The 18,642-nt window shown below is 36.8% G+C and overlaps 2 protein-coding genes across 2 annotated transcripts in view; one reads left to right on the top strand and one right to left on the bottom strand.

Moving 5' to 3' along the window:
• The window catches only part of LOC122450481 (fatty acid desaturase 2-like protein FADS2B), a 914,319-nt gene that overhangs the window by 565,828 nt on the left and 329,849 nt on the right, over window positions 1-18,642 (top strand). The gene's annotated exons all lie outside the window — the stretch shown is intronic.
• LOC122449976 (olfactory receptor 1044-like) lies at window positions 8,878-9,849 on the bottom strand. The gene has a single exon (XM_043482113.1). It carries the CDS (start codon window positions 9,847-9,849, stop codon window positions 8,878-8,880), a length of 972 nt encoding a protein of 323 aa, XP_043338048.1.

Here is an 18,642-nt window from a genome sequence, read left to right as displayed (position 1 = left end):
TTTCTACAACTTTCTATGGGAAGAAGATGATTTTTAACAGTATTGATCAATACATGAAGCAAGTCATCGGAGTGTCTAAAAGCCTACTTAGTGGACCCACAGATAGATGAATTCCACTTTGAATTAATTAAGCAAGTTTTTGATTGGAAGTTTGCTTTAGTAGTTCCAAGACAGCAGCTAAGACTTCACTGTTTAGCAGCTAGAAGTGCTTCAGTATGACATTTTACCTTATCTTAAATGTAGCACATGTATATAGTTGACAATACATTTGAAAGTATATTATATATGATCTTTTATGATCCAACTCATGATATTTTATATTCAGATTCCACTCACATCTCTTATGCTGCAGTCACCACACAATAATTAGAATAATTATTTTGCAATCCTCAGTTGCAATATGAATTTCCATTATTCCCTACTTTCTATGTGTTTTATCCTATGCTTATCTCTACAAGGTGAATGGTATTAAAGGGTTGGAAGAAAAACTCCTATTTATTCTTCAAAGCCTATCAAAACTCAACCTTTCCTAAAAAGAGATCTCTTTAAATTTCAGTTCCTCTGCTACTTACCAGCTTTCATTTTTGTGTTCTGGAAACATTTTATACATAATTTATTTTCATATCATTTCAAATTTCTGTTTCCATATTTCTTCTTTTGATAGATTGTAAATTCTTTGGGTGTGAGCCATGAATTTTTTATTCATTTCTTAATGTAACCCCTTCTACATGCTTGGTAATAATGAATTAAATATTAATTTTTGTCATACTATTTCAATTTATGATCCCATTCATAATTTATATTTGTATTTGTATCAAATATATTAAGGGTCACAATGATGATTTAATTTTAAAGTCCTCATCTCTCATTCTGGGTAAAATGACTAGATTTGCTAAAATGGAAAGGAGAGTTTTGACATAGTTTACAATCTAATCAGTTAAGTGCCTAACATCTAAATGTTTGAATAGATTCTATCTCAAAGATTTTAAATATTTTTTTTCATTCCAAACTACTAAAAATACATTTTATATAAGACCACATGTCTGCATAACTGAAATGAGATTAGAGGAAACATTATTTTCCCTTATTTCCAAAATACCATCCAAAATATTTTATTCTAAAATTGATTCTATTCTAACTCATTTTAAAACTGTTCATTTTTATGCCAATTTTTAAATATACTCTTCTAAACTATACCTGGGTAGATCGTGTTCCTATTTCTTCTCCACATAGGTCTGGGCATCAGCAAACTGCAAGGTTTTGTCACTGATGTATCCCAAGGGATCTTTCTTACTTAGAGTATGATGCAAGTAAAATAATCGGAAAGCTTAGAGCCAACTCCTGAAATGAATCCCAAGGCAGGCTGGAGATCAATTAGCATTATTATCCTGTTTTGAAGAACTTCAGGCCTACAGTTCCACCTATGATATTATTGCCCTAAGATTTTCTAGCTTTTGAATTGCTCTTATTTGTTGTTTTAATTGTTACATTGTTGTTTTTGTTCAACAAAAGGATTTAAATCTATCCTTGGAAGAAAGATAAAAATTACCTTGTGAACTTTCTAACTACATCTCTTTCAAAGAATTTGGAGAACTCCCTCAAGAATCTATTTCTGAACATCATTGTCCTATTCTTCGAAATGTTCATGAAGTGTTCATTTCCTCTTTAGGTTGTCTCTGTCCATCATTACTTGATTTCCTTGGTGACCTAGTCTAAGAGCACTCTCCCAGAGAGCTTTCTTAGCTCTTCTGTGTCAATAACAAAGGTGTACAGATGGAAAATGGTTTTAACATTTATTTGGAAACAGTGTGTCTGCTATAAGCTGAGTTCATAGATTGAGGCCCCAAACCCAGGGTGATGGTGTTTGCAGATGGTCCTTAGGGAGGCAGGGTTGCATGATAATGAGAACGGTGTCTTCATGATAGAATTAGTGGCCTTATAAGGAGAGACTCTAGCCTGCTTTCTCTCTCCTTACACATAAACACGCACAAACATCACACTCTTTCATACACACAGAAGAGGCCACGTGAGCACAGTTAGACAGCAACCACATACAATCCAGGAAGAGAGTTCCTACAAAGAACTAAATTGGTGAGGACCTTGGTCTTGGATTTACCAGCCTCCAAAATTATGAGAAAATAACGTTCTATTGTTAAAAAAAAAACAAACACTCATTTTTATAGTATTTTGTTATGGTAGCTTGAATGGACAAAGACAGCATGTTTATGGGAACAATAATTCTCTACATTGAAAAAGTTTTTGTTGGGTTGGTGGGATGGGGTGATGAAAGAGAAAGGAATTATGGAATTATATTTATTTTTCCAATATAGTGCAATTTCTGTTGCCTTCTCAGTAATTTATGATGTCCAGCATTTAACTGAGGATGCACCAGATAATTTAATTATATCTTCCAGAGGTTTCAAATAGATAGGAGGTGAAAAACAAAACTTCTGTTATGCATAGTGAACCTAAAAGACATAAATGAGAGGATCAGTAAGACATTTGATGCAAAAGGTGATCTCCAAAGCAAGGAAAATTTACATCCCTAAGGATTCTGGATTAATGTTGGATAACCAGATTATCCTGCATATGGTTTGTGAGGACACAGGGAGGGATTAGTCTGCTTTGTATAGTGATTTTGTATATAAATTTTACCATGTAGTTTTCTATGAAATAAATTTCCAGTGATAACTATGGACTTTAATAAAATGGCTGCTGGGGAGTGGCAGTGTTAGTGTCTAACATTGTTTGTACACACTGCATTAACATATGTAGTTCAGTGAACAGGAAAAGCAGCAAATCCTTGCATTTTACAGCTTGACATGATCACGATTTGTCAGCATCAATCAGGATTATATGAATTATCATGAATTATGCTTAGTAAATTGCATAATTATTCTGTAACTATGCCATACTTAATTTTATTTAAGTGACAAACATACTTAATACAGTTGAAAAAATGTTCTGGTTTCATTTATGTTTTACTGTACTTGACTTTATCTTGGTATAGGGATGTTGGAAAATTAACTAAGTAGAAATCTGTATAAATCTCTGCATGCAAATATATTAGATTGACTTCAAATGACAATAAAGAGGAGTTATTAACCACAGCTTGTTAGTATTGGGTTTTTATAGTGCTATTTCAATATTAGTTATGTATATATCTATATGTGTGTGTATATATATATATATATATATATATATATATATATCATCAAAGACTCTTCTGAGGGAAAGATTTATCTTTCCATTTCATAAACTTTAGGAGAAACAGTTCAGCTCAGTTGATCAAAGTTTTGGGAAGGGGAGAGTATATGACTAGGAGATGCATTAGGGAATTTTTAAGGTGAAGGAACTGTTTTGCATGTTACCTAGGGAGTTGTTACTTGATTCTATGCAATTACCATAAATTCATAGAACTGTATATTGCAAAAACTAAATGATATGCAAATTAATAAAAAGTTAATGAGATTGTCAGCCAATGCCAGGAAGAAATGCACACAAATATATTTAGCTGCATTATAAATGTATGCCTTAATCACAGTCAAGATGGGGGATTTATTGTTATGAGTAACTTTGGAAAATGATTCTTTGATTAGACACTGTAAAATTACAAACAAAAGGAACTGGATATAAACTTTGCATTATGGTTTATAAATCTGTTTCTCATGGTGGTTCAAGTTAATTCTGAAAGTGCTGTACATGCATGTTGGAATTGAACAGTAATTAAATGGCTTTTAAGTAGTAAAACAAGATTTCTCACTGCTGGAAAGAAACTTGACAAATAAGCTTGCAAATGAGTAAAGCATGCCATTGAGGCAAGAGTTTTACAGATAAACATGCAATTAGACAGTGCTCTTAGCAACTGTTCCCTGGAAAACAGTCCTCATCAATGGGATTTTCACTTGTATAGAGAAAGTTTGGGAGATTTTTGATTTTTTTTTTTTTTTCTCCCCAGATCCTCATTTGAAAGCCCATTAGAACCTGAAAAAAGATTTCATACCATCTCCATGAGAAAGTACCATTGGGACTCATTTATCTCACATTCTTTTCTGAGTTGTCACAAGAGACTGATCTGTGAGAACTTGGGAATTGAGCCTCTGTAAATAAAGCAAATGTGTCACTACAATTATTTAGAAACTTCTTTGTGGAATAGACCACGACAAAAATTATGACAGATGGTGCTCATTGAAACCTTGAATCCCCAAAACACATCAATAAAGTTAACCTCATTTCAATAACACATTTTAAATCAGACCCACAGCAATTTTCACAATTTCATGTTTTCCTTAACATCATTACTAAAGCAAATTATACTTAACAATTTGAAAATCACAACTGTTTTCCAAGCAGTGCTAGTCACCTAGATCTCAAAGTTTCAAGAGATGAGGTTTTTCTGATATTCCCTGGTGGTCCAGTGGCTAGGGCTCTGGCCGCTCACTGCTGAGCACCTGGGTTCCATCCTTGTTCAGGGAACTAAAATCTCACAAGCCATGTGGCCAAAAGCCAACAAACAAGCAAAAAAAAAAAAAAGTTTCTTTTTCAAATTTATGTTTTGCAATTTTCAGGCTGGTGGGAGTCCTGGTAGAATTTACACCCTTATGAATGATACTACATTTAAGAAAGTTTATAATTGGAAGAACAACTCAACATTAATATTGTGAGGATTGGAGGAGATTTAGGAACAGGTCAGAAACAGCACTGGTTAGAGAGATTTCCCTTGTCAAAATAGAATTCCTATGATGCTTATAAAAAGATTGAAAATCAAAGAGCTAGCAAGCAGCATGGGACCATAGATTATATTTAGGCTCACAGTTTTCAGATAGTGCTGTGAAAGCAACTTGGTCTTGTGGCAATGACTCAAGTTGTTTCTGAGTGACCTGAAGGAAGATCTCTGGAAAATGTATTAAGAGGAACAATTGGTCAGAGCTTTGGTTCTATCACCCCACTCCACCAGACTAATTTTAGTTATTATTGTTTACTGGGGCTTCCCAGGTGGCGCTAGTGGTAAAGAACCCACCTGCCAATGCAGAAGATGCAGAGATGCTGGTTTGATCTCAGGGTGGGGAAGATCCCCTGGAGGAGGGCATGGCAACCCACTCCAGTATTCTTGCCTGGAGAATCCCAAGGACAGAGGAACCTGGTTGGCTCCAGTCCACAGGGTCGCAAAGAGTCAGACACGACTTAGCACCCATGCACACATTGATATTATTATTAATAACATAAAAAAGCTCTAACCAAAATAATTCTACAAAAAACAAAAAAATCATGTATCTAACACAACCCAATCATTTACCAATGAGAAAGTTCACATCTTAAATAGGAAATAAAGTTAGTGGTTCTATCAGGAGTCAAATGCATGCCTCTTGATATCCATATCCATTCAGTTAGCTTTCTTTTTCCAGAGGAAAAGAAAGAAAATGAAGTTACTCAGTCAACAGAGAGTCATGACGTCTCAGTCTGTCTTTGAGACCCCATTGACTATAGCCTGCCAAGTTCCCATATCCTTGGGATTCTCCAGACAAGAACACTAAAGTGGGTTGCCATCCCCTTCTCCAGGGGATCTTCCTGACCCAGGGATCAAACCTGTGTCTCCTGTATTGCAAATTCTTTACCATCTGAGCTGGCAAGGAAGGCACCAGAAGAAAAAGGACCCCGAATTTCATGGCTAAGAGCAAACTAGATGACAACATAGCCTAAATAATTCTTTAGACTTTTGCTTTTTCAAAGCTTTGTTTTTAAACTTCTGAGCCCTTTTTGTGATAAGAAGAGGTGCTAGAAGTACTTCATATTAAGTGGGCTGAAAAAGTTAATGAATGTCAAACAATTTTAATGTTTCAACATATATGACTATCAAGAGGACTTTTCTTTCTGGAGAATTACACAAATAATATATTGCAAAAATTTATAATACCATCTTAATTTGGGTTTCCCCAAAATGAGACACTGAATCAATGATTGGTGTAAACGTGATTTGTTAAGAATTTTTCCCAAGAATAGCTAGTGGATTGAATGGAAAGTGGCACCTGGTAAGAAAGTAAGCCAAGCAAGGATATAGTATCAAAGTCCCCATGATAAGAATTTTGGTTAGATTCTAGGGAAGAATTCTGGAGAGAGATAGCTCAAGTTGATCTGAGTGGGCAAAGGAGCTTGAATATATACAGCTGACCCTGAACAACCCGTAACTTATAAATGTATGGATTAATCTGTGTATAACTTAGCATTGGCCTTCTGTATCAATGATTCCTCCCCTCATCATTGGATTAAAACAATCAGAGACTTATAGTACTGTGATATTTTTACTAACGGAAAATTATTCTCATGTAGGTAGACCTGTGCAGTTGAAACTTGCAATGTCCAAGGGCCACGTGTATACTCCTGTGCCCATATCAATCACTGGCTAAGGGCTATTCCCCATGGGATGTAAATTTCCAGTTGCTTCTGTCTTATCTGGAAAGGAGGTATAACAGCTTCAAGAAACCTGTTGCAGTTCTCCAATAAAGATATGTAGGCACTTACTCTTAAGAGAGAAAAGCCAACAGCTGAATACAGATATGGTAAAGAGATCGTTTGAGGCAATGGCTATCCGAGTGGAGCTCTGGACAAGCAACATCAAGATAACTTGGTATTGGTTTGCAAACATGAGAGTTTCCCCGGGTGAAATCTGAAACTAGACAAGCATACATGGAGGGTGGGGTGAAACGAAAGAAGCAGATCATCCCATATTGGTCAGTGGTGATTTTAAATAGCAAGGGAATATACCTAAGTCTTAGTTTGGGTGGCTATAAAATGAGTAAATCTCTACAAAGACCCCCTGGACTCTTAAAAGTTCATATAGAAGACTCACGGGTTCACTCATGCAGACCATCCATGTGGTTTCAACACCTCAGGCTCTCCAGGCTGCATCCTTGACAATGGCTCCTGCCATGGAAGCGACAGGCAGAAAAGTCAAAGGCATGGAGGGAGGGATTGATAGTGAGGACCCTCCGATTGTCCAGGTCCAGATCAAGAGTCAACCAAAGGTCACATCCTCCCAGTGACCTCATTCAACACTTGGAAACTATAAGTAACTGTTGAAAATGCAATTTTTTTTTCTTGCTCTGTATCAGACCTACTGACTTATAAATGCTGATCCAGCAATATGTGTTCTAACAACCCCTCCAGATGTCATTAAGGAGAAAGGTACTAATTACACCAATCAAAAGGCACATATATTTAGTTACTTAAAAAAGGCAAAATCCAACTATTGGCTGTCTAAAAGAAACACAATTTTCACTCAGTTTTTGCCACTGCGAATGCAGGAGACATGGGTTCAGTCTCTGTTCCAGGAAGATTCCATATGCCTCAAGGCAACTATGTCTGTGCATTATAGCTACTGATACTGCGCCTAGGAACCAGAACTCTGTAACAAGGGAAGTCACACAGTGAGAAGCCTGGATACTGTAGCTAGAGAGGAGCACCACTCACCACAGCCAGAGAGAACCAGCTCACAGCAATGAAGACCAGTGCAGCAAAAATAAAATCATAAATATATATTTTTAAAGTAAAATGATAGAAAATGATTCCATGCAAATAGTAGCTATAAGAGAGCTGAAATTTTATGTTAAAGTCATAGAAAAATAGGACTACAGTAAACAAAGATGGATTTTTAATAATAATAACAGGAAAACACAGTAAACTTAGCAATTATAAATTCATGAACAAGTGACACAGTCAGCTCAAGATTTATGGAATAGAAAGTGACAGATGTGAACAGAAAAGCATAATTCAATTGGGGGTTTAATGGCATTTAATAGTTGATGAAAAAAAAAAAAAGGAAAATCAGCAAGTCTATATGAGACTTTTCAGGTGACTAGTGGTAAAGATTCTGCCTGCTAAGGCAGGAGACACAAGAGAAGGAAATGGTAACCCACTCCAGTATTCTTGCCTGGAAAATTCCACAGACAGAGGAACCTGGTGGGCTACAGTCCATGGGGCCACAGGGAGTCAGACACGACTGAGTGGCCAAGCATGTAGGAGGCTTTAGTAACACCATTCACCAGTCTGACCAGGATGAAGTCTACAGTTCTTAGGAAACAATTGTTGAGGGCAGACTTTCTCAGCATTGAACCTTAGCATAACTGAAGCACTGAAACTTAGTGTAATTGCTCTGCTTATGACGGATTTTTCATGTCCACTCTAGTACCAGCATCCACGCCCTTGGAGAAGGAGATGGCAATCCACTTCAATATTCTTGCCTGGAGAATTCCATGGATGGAGAAGCCTGGGAGGTTATGGTCCATGGGGTCACAAAGAGTCAGACTCGACTGAGTGACTAACACATCCACACCCTTGGCTGTCTACATAGCAAGGCTACTCGTTTACACCACCTTGTCATGGTGAAAATCAATAATATTTCCAGGCATTGTCAAATAGCCCCTGGGGAAAAAATCAATTCAGATTGAAATCACTGAAATACAGTTGTCTCTAATTAGTGTTTAATTTGGAATATATTGCAAAAGCATTCTAAGATACATTATTAAAGCATTCTTATAATTGTAAACTGAGTATTAAAGGGAACTCAGTTTTGTCTATCTTTGGCCTATATCTAGTTATGCTGATATCAGATGAAATGAATTTTTATAAATATATAAATACATATACTTTTATGTGTAAATATATATATATGCATATATAAAATTTGAGAAATGGCATGTAAGTTTCTATGATACTTTCTACATATAAATTATGATTTTAAGTCATTTGATTACAAAGAATTCAGAGAATGAATTTATTTTAGTTTGAAGAAATCTTTATTAAACACCAAATAATGTCGTCATTTGACTAGTTTTTCATAGTTAACTAAAAAAAAAATGTACCATGAGAGAAAGTCCACTTTTATTTACTCAAATCATGTTTTAGATGTTGTGAACACACAGCCTGGTTTCTATTGGTGATGACTTTTTTCAGGGCATTTTTTACATCCTTATTTCTGAGGCTGTAAATTAAAGGGTTCAACATGGGAATGATCACTGTATAGAAGACAGAGGCCATCTTATCTGTGTCAAGAGAATGCTGAGAACTTGGTTGTAAGTACATAAAGATGAGGGTCCCATAGAATATGGTGACCGCAAGCATGTGGGAGCTACGTGTGGAGAAGGCTTTGCGTCTTCCCTCAGCTGAGCGCATTCTCAGGATGGTAGAAATAATAAACATGTAGGAGATGAAGACAATCAGAACAGAGGAGATGAAAGTAACACCAGCACAGGCCAAAATCCATCGCTGTTTGGAACGTGTATCTGAGCGAGTGAGCCTGAGCAGAGGCACGTCATCGCAGTAGAAATGGTTGATGGTATTCGAGTGGCAATAGGCGAGACGAAAAGTGAAGATGGTATGAAACAGCGCCATTAGAAAGCTGTAGCTGTAGGGGACGGCTACGAGCTGAGTACAGACGCCTCGGGACATTGAGGCCACATAGAGGAGAGGGCTACAAGTGGCTACGTATCGATCGTAGGCCATGGAAGCCAGCAGTAAGCACTCGGATACCATGAAGGTGAGGAAACAGCCTAGCTGGGCAGCACCTGAGTTGAAAGAAATAACATTTGGCTTGTACAAGAAATTTCCAAGCATTTTGGGTGTAACGACAGAAGCATAACAGAAATCAACAAAGGCCAGGTTACTAAGGAAGAAGTACATTGGCGTGTGGAGTCTTGAATCTGTTCTGATGACTAGGATCAGACCCAGGTTGCCTGCTACTGTGAAGAGGTAGATGGATAAGAACAGGACAAAGAGGGGCATCTTCAACTCCTCTTGATCCGTGAGGCCCACGAGAATAAACTCCTTTACCTGAGTGCAGTTGATCTGTGCCATATCTCTTTCAGACATCTGCATGAGGAAGTAGGAAAAAAAGAGTTAAATTCAAGTTGCCATTTATAAGTGGTATTTTTATGCTTTGATATCTTATAAGGAGATATAATGCTCAAAATTCTCCAAGACAGGCTTTAGCAATACGTGAACCGAGAACTTCCAGATGTTCAAGCTGGTTTTAGAAAAGGCAGAGGAACCAGATTTCAAATTGTCAATATCCACTGGATCATCAAAAAAGCAAGAGAGTTCCAGAAAAACATCTATTTCTGTTTTATGGACTACGCCAAAGCCGTTGACTGTGTGGATCACTATCGATGGAAAATTCTGAAAAAGATGGGAATACAAAACCACCTGACCTGCCTCTTGAGAAATCTGTATGCAGGTCAGGAAGCAACAGTTAGAACTGGATATGGAACAACAGACTGGCTCCAAATAGGAAAAGGAGTACATCAAGGCTGTATACTGTCACCCTGCTTATTTAACTTATATGCAGAGTACATCATGAGAAACGCTGGGCTGGAGGAAGCACAAGCTGGAATCAAAATTGCCGGGAGAAATATCAATAACCTCCTATATGCAGATGACACCACCTTTATGGCAGAGAGTGAAGAGGAACTAAAAAGCCTCTTGATGAAAGTGAAAGAGGAGAGTGAAAAAGTTGGCTTAAAGATTAGCATTCAGAAAACTAAGATCATGGCATCTGGTCCCATCACCTCATGGAAAATAGATGGGGAAACAGTGGAAGCATTGTCAGACTTTATTTTTTTGGGCTCCAAAATCACTGTGGATAATGACTGCAGCCATGAAATTAAAAGACATTTACTCCTTGGAAGGAAAGTATGACCAACCTAGATAGCATATTAAAAAGCAGAGACATTACTTTGCCAACAAAGGTCCGTCTGGTCAAGGCTATGGTTTTTCCAGTGGTCATATATGGATGTGAGAGTTGGACTGTGAAGAAAGCTGAGCACCGAAGAATTGATGCTTTTGAACTGTGGTGTTGGAGAAGACTCTTGAGAGTCCCTTGGACTGCAAAGAGATCCAGTCCATCCTAAAGGAGATCAGTCCTGGGTGTTCCTTGGAAGGACTGATGCTGAAGCTGAAACTCCAGATCTTTGGCTACCTCATGAGAAGAGTTGACTCATTGGAAAAGACCCTGATGCTGGGAGGTATTGGGGGCAGGAGGAGAAGGGGACGATAGAGGATGAGATGGCTGGATGGCATCACTGACTCAATGGACACGAGTTTGAGTGAACTCCGAGAATTGGTGATGGACAGGGAGGCCTGGCGTGCTGCGATTCATGGGGTCGCAAAGAGTCGGACACGACTGAGCGACTGAACTGAACTGAACTGAACTGAACTGAAGGAGATGTAATGCTAACATGTAGTTGCCATACAGGGATTCTGGGAATGGGATAGAAAGCTCAGTTCAGTTCAGTTCAGTCACTCAGTCCTGTCCGACTCTTTGCGACCCTATGAATCGCAGCACGCCAGGCCTCCCTGTCCATCACCAACTCCAGGAGTTTACTCAAACTCGTGTCCATCAAGTCGGTGATGCCATCCAGCCATCTCATCCTCTGTCATCCCCTTCTCCTCCTGCCCCCAGTCCCTCCCAGCTTCAGGGTCTTTTCCAATGAGTCAACTCTTTGCATGGGATGGAGAGTAGAAGCAGATAAATGTGGGAAAGGCATAGCTCTCTTCTTCTGGATTCATTGTTTATACAGAAATGGGAGCTGTGGAACAGCCTGGTTTCTGTTGAAAGTTCCTGAACATTAAGCTATCTGCAACTTTAATCTGACTTTTTAAAATGTTCAGCCATTCTTTAAAGTCTTTGGTGAATTCACTACAGTATTGCTTCTGCTTTATTTATTTATTTATTTATTTGGCCTCGAGTCAAGTGGTATCTTACCTGATTAATCTGTTCTATTTCATTGTATCCAGTTATTGCTCAGACTCTCAGTCATGTCTGAATCTTTGTGATCCAGTGGACTATCTGTAGCCTGCCAGTCTCCTCTATCCATGTGATTCTCCCAGCGAGAATACTGGAGGGGATTGCTATTTCCTCCTCCAGGGGATCTTCCCAACCCAGGGACAGAACCCGCTTCTCTTGAGTCTCCTTCATTGGCAGGTAGATTCCTTACCACTAGTGCCATCTGGGTTTCCCATACTCCCTGCATTGAGAGGCAGAGTCTTAACCGCTGGAAGTCCATAGCTATTATTTTTTTTATTGAGAAACTGTTAGCATTAATAGCATAAAGGAAATATTCTGCAGTGGTACTTGTCTTTGATGTATCTGTCATTGTACCTGTGCAGACAGAACTCCATATTATTCCAAGGCTGGCAGAAACATAGTTCTGCATTATGTTTTCCTTTAATAATTTATCACTAAAAGGTCACTATCAATTACAGACTATCTTTGTAGTTAGGTTAATAATGCCAATACTGAAAATAGGTAAGTATGGAAGCTACAATGAAGAGTTTATTTACTTCATTTGTTTTACCAAAACTTTAAACCTAAAATCATATCATTATGCTCACTCTGCATATGAAGAAGAGTAGATCAAAACAAGCTTCCCAAACAAAATCAGCAGGCCGGTCTGACTATGATTAGTTGTGCTTCAAATCTGTGTGTTTCTGACTTGAGTCTACACCTTATTATTATGTTATCAATAGCATATCTTATTAGATCTATTGTAAGAAGCAAATTATTTCCAGATATTTTTGCTATAATATTGCACATTTTTATCTCTAAAGCAGGAATTTACATGATCAAAAGAAATGAAAATAATTTGCATTTTAAAAAACAAATGTAATTTTTTAGTAAATAAAAAAAGGAAAGGAAAAGAGACAAAATAATGTTTTTGTTCATAGAACTGCCCAGACCAAGCCACTTCTCTAGACTACTAGCTTTCAGACTTAAACTTTTTGACTACAAATCACAGAAATAAATACCCTCTACATGATGATGTAGAGCTAATAACTACATCTAGAATAATACTCATTGCCTGGCATTGCTTGCCTTCCATGGTCCTTTGTGTTGTACTGTAATCTGTTCTATTTTATTTTGTCCAAATTATACAGGCCAAGAGTCTAAAAACTGAGTTCATTATATGAGGCTGTTACAAGCACAATATCGAAAACTATAATCTAGCCTATCCCCCACCATCACCATTTTCACAAACACAGATAAACAACTTATCGATAAACAGGTCTAGGCTACACCTCCCACTCTGATCTATAGCCAAGACTGTGCACATCCTACCCTTAACATTTGTCTTGATTATGTCTAACTGCTGCTTCTTTAGGAGCCTATTTCAGTTCACTCATTCCCTCATTCAAGAATATATGTTGAGAATTATTAATTTCCAAATACTACTTAGATTTTGAAAGAAAAGACAGTAGACTAGACCAGAAGGAAAAAAAAAAAAGCCTTATTCACATTTTCTTTATTCTTCTGGTCTCTTCCTCTCACTCGTCTTTCCCCACTTCCAAAACACAAAACTTTGTGACATTTATACATAGATATCATGTTGCTGTCTATCAAAAATAAGGTGTGAATTATATTTTAAAACATATGTGACGTTTCATAATCTTGTCCCAGAATAGTCTTATTGTTCTGATTCCATTCAACTCTCCCAACCAATAAGGGATGCCCCCTGGCCTCTTTTCAATAAAAACATGACTTGCCATGTTTCTTTTCCATTGTCTTTGCCATTCCTAGTACACCTCCCCACAGGAAAACTATATAAAGGGAAAACTGTTTAATTATCACCTCTTCTTTGAAGTTGCTTCCCAAGTTTAGTTAATATATTTCATATTTGTGTTGTAAAATCCATTCAGACATACTCTATTTATATTTTCTCTTGCATTTATAAAACCAAAACGTTTCTATAACACTTTCATTGATAGAGTTTTGATACTTTATGTTTGACAACCTTGTTCTCTGTGCTTTTGTTTTTGTTATTTTTTTTAAATTATTTTTCAAATAAAATAAAATTATTTTTCAGTGAAGTCTGTTCTAAATGTTAGATAAATTGTTAGTAGTTGTGTCTGACGCTTTGCGACCCCATGGACTGTAGCCTGCCAGATTCCTCTGTTCACGGGATTTCCCAGGCACGGATACTGGTGTGGAGGGCCATTTCCTCCTCCAGAGGAACTTCCTGACCAAGGGATCAATCAAACTCAGGTCTCCTGCATTGGCAGGCCAATTCTTTTACCACTGAGCCACCAGGGTAACAGGAAATTAAATCTTATCTGGATTAATTAAAGATTCATATCATGCTAATTGTATTTAACCATTTCTTCCCCTTATTCTTTTTTTTTTTTTCTTCCCCTTATTCTTAAGCTAGATTCTTCATTTTGGAGGATATCTCTAAGCACATAATGATGACATTTATCTGATAAAATCCTCCCAACGTAGAAAGCATAGTTTTGACATAGATGGCAATATGGTCAATCACATGCCTGCTTTTTACAAATCTCCTCATAGAGTCTAAACTGTAATTTTTATTTTTTAATAATAAATATATACACATATATAAGAGCAACATAAGTCATTAATTTGCAATTTGAATGCATTAAAACATATTTACTGACTCCATATTATTAAATATATTTCTGTGTTTTGAGGTGACATCAAATAAAAGTCAGAGTTCAGACATCAGGGAATAAAGACAGGAAGAGAACAATCAAGCCTATTCAGAATAGTGAGCTACTGTGTAATAACCTAATGGAGCTCAGTGTGGTACACCAGAAACATATATGAGAGGAGGCCTGAAACCTAGAAGATTTGAGGAGGGGAAGGTTAAGGGATGATTTCCCTGGATATGCATGTCAAAATTAACATGGAAGGATTTAAGACAAGGGAAGTTTCAAGCAGAGAATATGTAAAAAAGCAACTAATATTCAGTTCAGTTCAGTCGCTCAGTCGTGTCTGACTCTTTGCGACCCAATGGACTGCAACACGCAAGGCCTCCCTGTCCATCACCAACACCCAGAGTTTACTCAGACTCATGTCCATTGAGTTGGTGATACCATCCAACCAACTCATCCTCTGTCATCCCCTTCTGCCTTTCAATCTTTCCCAGCCTCAGGGTCTTTTCAAATGAGTCAGTTCTTTGCATCAGGTAGACAAAGTATTGGAGTTTCAGCTTCAACATCAGTCCTTCCAATGAACATTCAGGACCGATTTCCTTTAGGATGAACTGGTTGGATCTCCTTATAGTATAAGGGACAACAAGAGTCTTCTCCAACACCACAGTTCAAATTCTTCTGCGTTCAGCTTCTAGTTAAGCTTAGGCGCTCAGCAACTAGTTAAGTACATGCATAATTTCTACTAATTCTAGACATATACATACATCATGCTTATTCAACCTTACCTTCTAGACTTGGTTCTGTCTTTAATTAGCTACATGAGCTTGGGAAACTCACTTAAACATTTTGAAGTTTAATTTATTCATGTATAAATGTTGAACCAGTCAATTTTAAAGGAAATCAACCCTGAATATTCATTGGAAGGACTGATGCTGAAGCTAAAGCTCTGATATTTTGGCAGCCTGATGTGAAGAGCTGACTTGGAAAAAACCCTGATGCTGGGAAAGATTGAAGGCAGGATAGATGAGATGTTTAGATAGCATCACCAACTCAGTGGACATAGTTTGAGCAAACTCCAGGAGATAGTGAAGGATAGGGGGGCCTGACATGCTGCAGTCGTGGGGTCACAAAGAGTCATTCACCACTTAGTGAGTGAACAACTCACAACCACAATATATATTTTAAAAGGCACTAAACTAAGTTATCTCTTCACTTCCTTCTAGTTCTTTAACTGTTCACCTGAAAACTAGATGTTTTTGATACTTTCACCAAAACTAATATAAATACAGATAAAGCATTATCTTTAGGTTACAAAATGTATTTCAAATTATTTTATTATAGCCTAGTGTGTTAATATCATGCTCTTTAATTTTTAAGATTGTTATCTTGAGATGTGAACTATTACACATCTATGAGTCGTAGCTCGACATTTTGAAATGCATTCTTCTAACCTATCTGAGTGGAAGCCACACCAGTTTCTCTTCCTAATGGTTTGGGTAACAGATGACTGCATGCTTTTGTCAGTATCTCTGTCCCAAAGGAGTTTACCTCAGAGCATAATGTAAGTGAGATCATCAGAAAAATTACAGTCTTGCTCTACTGACATGCGAAGGCTAACTGAAGATTTATTAACAAAAGTCCCTATTTTTGAAGAAGTGCATATCTACAGCTAAAAATTTCACTGAAATATCTAAGGTGTTGTTCACTCACTCAATCATACCCAACTCTTTGTGACTCCATGAACTGCAGCATGTCAGGCTTCCCTGTCCTTCACCATCTCCTGGAGCTTGCTCAAACTCATGCCCATTGAGTTGGTGATGCCATCCAACCATCTCATCCTCTGTCATCCCCTTCTCCTCTTGCCTTCAATCTTCCCAGCATCCAGGACTTTTCCAATGAGCTGGCTGTTCACACCAGGTGGCCAAAGTGTTGGAGCTTCAGCTTCAGCACCAGTCCTTCCAATCAAGGCGGTAAATACTTAAAAACAGCAGCTTTATTATATTCTATAGGTGATGATCAGGATAGGAATTATGTAGGCAGAAACTGTATATTGGAAATATTAAATATTCTAGGAATATACAATGCCTCTTTTATTTCAATACTTAAATTTACAAGTGGGTCTACAATTAAACAAATGTCCCATCTCTGCTTGTACCTTGATATCTCAATCCCCTTTATTTATGAATAGTATTCCACTGTATGGATGTATTACAATTTGTTTATCCATTCACCTATTAAAGGATACTTGGTCGTTTTCACTATCAATTATTAATATGGCTACAATAAATAAAATTATAGCTTGAATAAATCAAATCTATTGGCTATTTAGAAATGTCACTTTGGAAGCATCATGAGGATCTACAGTTTTGCTGCTAGATACAGTTTTGCTAGATACAGTTTTGCTGCTACAGTTTTGCTGCGGCTGATTTGATTTGATGTGGAGTTTGAAAAAATCTATTTCTAGAGATGAATTTCAAAGCAAATGTGATCTCAGTGACTTTTCTTAGAAACACTAAAATTGTAGATAATGTGAGGTCACAGTACTGGTTGGTAAAATCAATAGACTAGCGGCTCAGCTGCAGATTTAATAGTGAGATCAAGCTCAAAATCATCAGCCATTAAGGAAAAGCAAATTAAAACCCCAGCTTGGGGTCAATAGCAAGTGTTAAGGTACAAAGAAGCTGAGCTCTTATATTTCTTTTTTTTTTTTTTAATTTCTGTAAGAATAAAAACTTTGGAAAACTTTCTGGTATTTTTATAAAAGGTAACATAGACTCTCCAATCACCCTAGCAATTCTGCTCCAAAGAAGCAATCCAACAAAAATAAAAATATGAACATGAGACTGTTACACAAATATACGTAGCAACAATATTCATAATAAGCAACAAATAAAATAATCCAAATGTCTGTCAATCAATAAATGAACAAACAAATATGTCATATTCATATAAGCAAATGTGATTCAGAAACAAAATAATATTATTTCTAATAGGTGCTACAACATGAACAAAACATAAAATCTTTTATTAGTGTAAGAAGTCAGACACAGAAGTCTGTACATTGTATGACTTCATTTAAATGAAAATTCCTAAAATGGAAAATATATGAGATAGAATATAGATCACAAGCTGCCTGGGGGTATGGATGAACATGAAAATTATCTGGAAATGGGCACAAAGGAACTTTATTAGGTGACAAAATAAATATTTACGACTAGAACATGATTGTATATGCTCAACTCTTTATAAACATATACTGTATAAACTTGGAACTTTGAAATGGCCTGGAATGGCTTGGATAATGATATGGTTGCACAACTACTATAAATTTACTAAAATAAACTACTAATTCACTTACTATTTATTTCCTCACAATAGGTGCACTTTATGTTGTATATGCCTACTTTAATTAAGCTGTTAAAACATCATCAAATTCAGTGTAGGGGATTTTTTTTTTTATCTTGTGGCTAAGTCCCAATTTATTCAGTCATTATACAACCTGTATGATCAATTATGTATGCACTATAAACATTTAAATTTAGTTGAATTTTGTGTAATGAAAATATGAACTAAACATGATTTGATGCTATGCAATTTTGTTTAGTTCTTGGGAGTGTGAGCTTTTGATCAAATTTCTGTTTTGAATCCCAACTTTTATCATTTATTAGCTGGAAGTTTTTGGCGAATACTCTTCTCAAAGTCATAGTCATCTTACTGAAAATATTTTTCAAATTAAGTGCTGTTCGTTTTGAGTTAAAAAAAAATGGATTTAGTGTAACTATTTAGCAGTAAATAATGTCTATAGATGGAGAAGGAAATGGCAACCCACTCCAGGATTCTTGCCTGGAGAACTCCCATGGACGGGGGAGCCTAGGGGGCTACAGTCCGTGGGGTCGCAATAGTCGGACGTGTCTATAGATTGCTTAACACACTGTCAGTAATAGCGTACTTCAGAAAAACTATAGCAACCCCAAATTAATATTCCCATTTTTGTTATTTTCTTTTCATTATTTTCACATAAATTAATTCACAAACAGAAATGGATTTTTTGTCTCAAAATTATGGTCATAATAGATGACATAAAATGTTTAATTATCTTTTCTTATATCTTCCTATTTTAGGGATTGTGATGACACTTGTTCTTTGTCCAGGACTTGGTTCAACTTTGCTTTTTCATGGATGGTAATCTTATTCTTGTATGCT

This window comes from Cervus canadensis, chromosome 11, assembly GCF_019320065.1.
Source record: "Cervus canadensis isolate Bull #8, Minnesota chromosome 11, ASM1932006v1, whole genome shotgun sequence".
In the NCBI taxonomy this organism is placed as follows: domain Eukaryota; kingdom Metazoa; phylum Chordata; class Mammalia; order Artiodactyla; family Cervidae; genus Cervus; species Cervus canadensis.
The sequence above is the reverse complement of the archived record's forward strand: the minus strand, read 5'-3'. Positions and strand labels throughout refer to the sequence as shown.